The sequence below is a fragment of the Camelina sativa genome, chromosome 8, assembly GCF_000633955.1.
Source record: "Camelina sativa cultivar DH55 chromosome 8, Cs, whole genome shotgun sequence".
Taxonomy (NCBI): domain Eukaryota; kingdom Viridiplantae; phylum Streptophyta; class Magnoliopsida; order Brassicales; family Brassicaceae; genus Camelina; species Camelina sativa.
This window is the reverse complement of record NC_025692.1, coordinates 20,377,897-20,381,499: the sequence shown is the minus strand read 5'-3', so window position 1 is coordinate 20,381,499 and position 3,603 is coordinate 20,377,897. Positions and strand designations below refer to the sequence as shown.

Genomic DNA, 3,603 nt, shown 5'->3' with positions numbered 1-3,603 from the left:
CCTCGAAGCGTGAGGCTCATCAGTGTAAGACCAAAAGAAATCTGTAGCCATGACTCCTTCTCTTTCTCCGTCTTCTTCCTTTGATGATACCTTCTCACGTCCTCCTTTCCCCATTATGGTTTATTCCTATGTTCGTCTCTCCCGTCGGATTTTTCTTTTTGTTTTTTTTTTACGGTGTGACGACGGGAGAGAGTTAGAGAGAGAGAAAGAGAAAGTGAAACGAGAGAGAGAGAGAGGTTAATTAGTTTTGAAGAATGGTGTGGTGCAATTTAGGAGATATGGTTGTAGAGAGATTTTCAATGGAATAACTCAATAATTTGCGGGGTTTTCTTAACTATAATTAGTCATTTATTTATCCTTTCAATTTTTAATTAATTTTTAAACATATTTTGGTTTTTTTTTATCTATAATTGGAAGGGGCTTTTTGTAGCGGAAACTTATTTGAAGTTTGTTTCTTTAGAATTTAGATGTTTATCATATTCTTTAATTGGTCTCAAGAAAATGTGCGGATTACGTCTGATCACGTAAAATAATGTCATATGGTTGCCTCCTCTTTTGTATGTCGTCGATTGTAATTTGTAACTTTGTAAGGGAAAAGAGTTTTGTACAAACGAACGTTGGAGAGTCTAAAGCACTGAGGATTCATGTTCAAATGAGCTTAATTAAGAAAGAAATATAAAACTGAATATGGAGTAGCTCGTAAGGAGATTTATTGTTGCAAAGAAACTAAATGAGGAATGACTAAAATTGAAGAACACCAAGCTTAGTAAATCTTTGATTGATATATCATAAAAAGGTTAAGAAAGAGAGTTGGTTTAAGTCACGATTCCCTAGGTTATCTTACAGTGATGTTCTGAAACAAAAGTTATGACTTATGAGTCTCTACTTGCTAAAAAACCCCTAATTACATAGGCTAATGGAGATAGCATATTATTTCTTATATTATTTACAATTCACAACAATTTGGTTAAAATAAATTAATATAAACTATATTTCATATATGTTAATTAACTATATATTGATAAATGATACATGATGAGAATAATATTAATAAGTCAAGAAATTGGAAAAATAGTTACATAATAACTTTATGTGAATTACTTATCTTAAAATAAAATAGGAAATAAGCTACATATCTGAAGAGGATTAGTAAAATTGAAATAAAACCATCCATCATGATGTTTATATAATATATAAATAATATATATGCAATACTAATATCTCAAAAAAGTTAAGAATAAAGACTATTTAGATGATAGAAAATTAAACATTTCATCATATTTTAAAACAAAAATATCATATATATATATATATATATCATATCTTGTAGGAAAATGGACAAAATCAATTCCAAATATTTGTCAAACGCTTTTTCATACCTAGACTTCAATACCATGCAAATAGCAACTTGAACCTTGTTAAAAATTAAATTTGCTATCTGAATAATATGAAATATTGTCAATTTCAGCATTTGTTGGAACAATGTTAAGTTAAAGTTTAACATTGCTGACTCTTGGCGTTCCCATGGCAATAAAATTGACTAAACGACGTCGTTTTAGTCATTTTGAATATGTTGTGGGTGATGACAATCATTTTAGTCATTAATAGTGTCTTGCATATCTTATATATATATATTGAAATAAGCTACGATAATGTTTAGTTAAATACTAAAAAATATAAAATTTACAAAATTACGAGATTTAAGATATGAAAATTAGTGAGATTAATAACTTGCTATTTATTGGGAAAATTGTAGTTATGATCATATTGTAAATCTATTATTTAATTGGGTAGTAGTTGTTGCACCAATCTTTATATCAATTCATATTTATAGTCATAGTAGTTACATAAACTATATACGAGTTACAAAAATGCAATATGATTAGGAGTAAAAGAATAAACTTGCATCGATAGCATAACAATAAGGTGAAATTTGTGATGTCTGGTTACTGAATTTCTGGTTATCCAATCAAAACCGGTATACGTAGTGGATGCGAAGTTCATTTGCCCGTCTATACAACACGGACCCACGTGCCACCACACATGGGGCAGCAGTAAACCCAACGGCTGGTCCACCATGTTTCTCGTTCATTCGGATTTGACTGCTTCGAAGCACCCGGTGAAGCAAATGCAGATGTCTGCCTTAGACATCTTATACACTGCAATAAGAACGACAATCATGTTACTAAAGTGTGAGTCGTGTGACAAAAGAATTTTTCTCACATTACAACTGTAAAGAAATGTTCAGGGAAATATATGGGAGTAACCTTGTACCAAACTCCATCAAGACCAGTTTTCCATGTCGCGGTGACAACATCCCTACGAGAACCCATGATTCCAAGATATGCACCCAAACCCACAGAAGTGTTTGAACCAAAAGCTGCATCTCTTTCAGACATCCTGCGTTTTCTTGGCCAAAGACTATGGACTCTGTTGTATCCCTCAGATACTCCGGAAAAGCTTGTATCAGAAGGATCTAAGGTACTCAGCTTCGAAGCATCGTCGGTTGGGACCATATCCTCGGGCTCTGATCCAGGACCACCAAACAAATTTCTCCTATGCCATTCTTCGGAAGGCGGATGAAGCTCTAATTCTCGAAGTAGAAGACCAGCAGCATCAGCTCCTCTTGGGCGAGGCATGTTCTGTTTTTACAGCAAATTATCTTATGAGAAACCAGAAATAGATATCTAAAAAAATCATTTCATCTCGTAGTTGACCAAATAGCACTAACAAGAAGAAACAAATAGCTTCAATATTGTTGCTGTAAAACACAGAATACCTGCATATGTGGTCCAAGAGCTGCTTCTACCACCTCGGGCAACACAGTGTAATTTCCATCAATATAATGCAGTCGAACTTGGATGTTTCCACTACCTACCTGAGAGCCAGGTAAGGGATGCGCAAGACCAGATGTTCGCTTGCAGAGATCCATTAGTATATGGAAAAGAACTCTCACCTGGAAGTTCAGAAGTATACCTTGTCATTACAAGAAACTTTCTAGATTATTCTACCATTAACATGGCAATGTTTTCATCGTTTCAAAATCTACGAAGTCTATCATATTCACTCAGTTTAAATCTCCACCAAACTAAAGAGGGTTCCCATTAACCTTTACCCATATTGATCAGATTAAGCCACTACTCTTGAGGTAAAAAACAAAATGGTTCCACGGATAATTGTATAAGAGTAAAGAGGACACAGGACTACAGGTGCCAACCTCCTCAAAAGTATATCCTTGACCAGCATTCCCAGAGCCCATCTTTGTTGTACGAGCAGAATTTTCGTCAATCCCTTTCAGTCCAGCACCCAACTGGGAGCCCCGGAATCCCTGGGCTTCCTCTATCCTGTTCACAGCCGGAGTTGGTTTAGCAGAGTTGACCTCTTCCAACTTGCTGGTAGCACCCGTTTGAAGTTTTTGTGAACTAACATCAGCATTTCGCTGGGGAAATCGTGACAACCGCTGGAAATAACAGAAGAGCAACAGCTGGCATAACCGATGAAGGAAATGACAGTCCCCAATGAGTCGAACAGCAGGCGTTCCTGGAAATGTTCCTGTATTGATGCTTATTGGCATGAAGGTAGCTGAACCACTGATTGGATTTG

At 35.3% G+C, this 3,603-nt stretch overlaps 2 protein-coding genes across 2 annotated transcripts in view; both read right to left on the bottom strand.

Moving 5' to 3' along the window:
* The window catches only part of LOC104707649 (sphingolipid delta(4)-desaturase DES1-like), a 3,377-nt gene extending 3,110 nt beyond the window's left edge, over positions 1–267 (bottom strand). The window contains exon 1 of the mRNA XM_010424034.2: positions 127–267. The gene's annotated coding sequence lies outside the window, so the exon portion shown is untranslated. The remainder of the gene's footprint in view (positions 1–126) is intronic.
* The window catches only part of LOC104709732 (mediator of RNA polymerase II transcription subunit 16-like), an 8,998-nt gene continuing 7,192 nt past the window's right edge, over positions 1,798–3,603 (bottom strand). The window contains exons 14-16 of the mRNA XM_010426296.2: positions 2,780–2,956; positions 2,268–2,642; positions 1,798–2,159 (exon numbers count right to left, since the gene is read on the bottom strand). Coding sequence (XP_010424598.1) covers positions 2,013–2,159; positions 2,268–2,642; positions 2,780–2,956 — 699 coding nt within the window. The 3' untranslated portion in view covers positions 1,798–2,012. The remainder of the gene's footprint in view (positions 2,160–2,267; positions 2,643–2,779; positions 2,957–3,603) is intronic.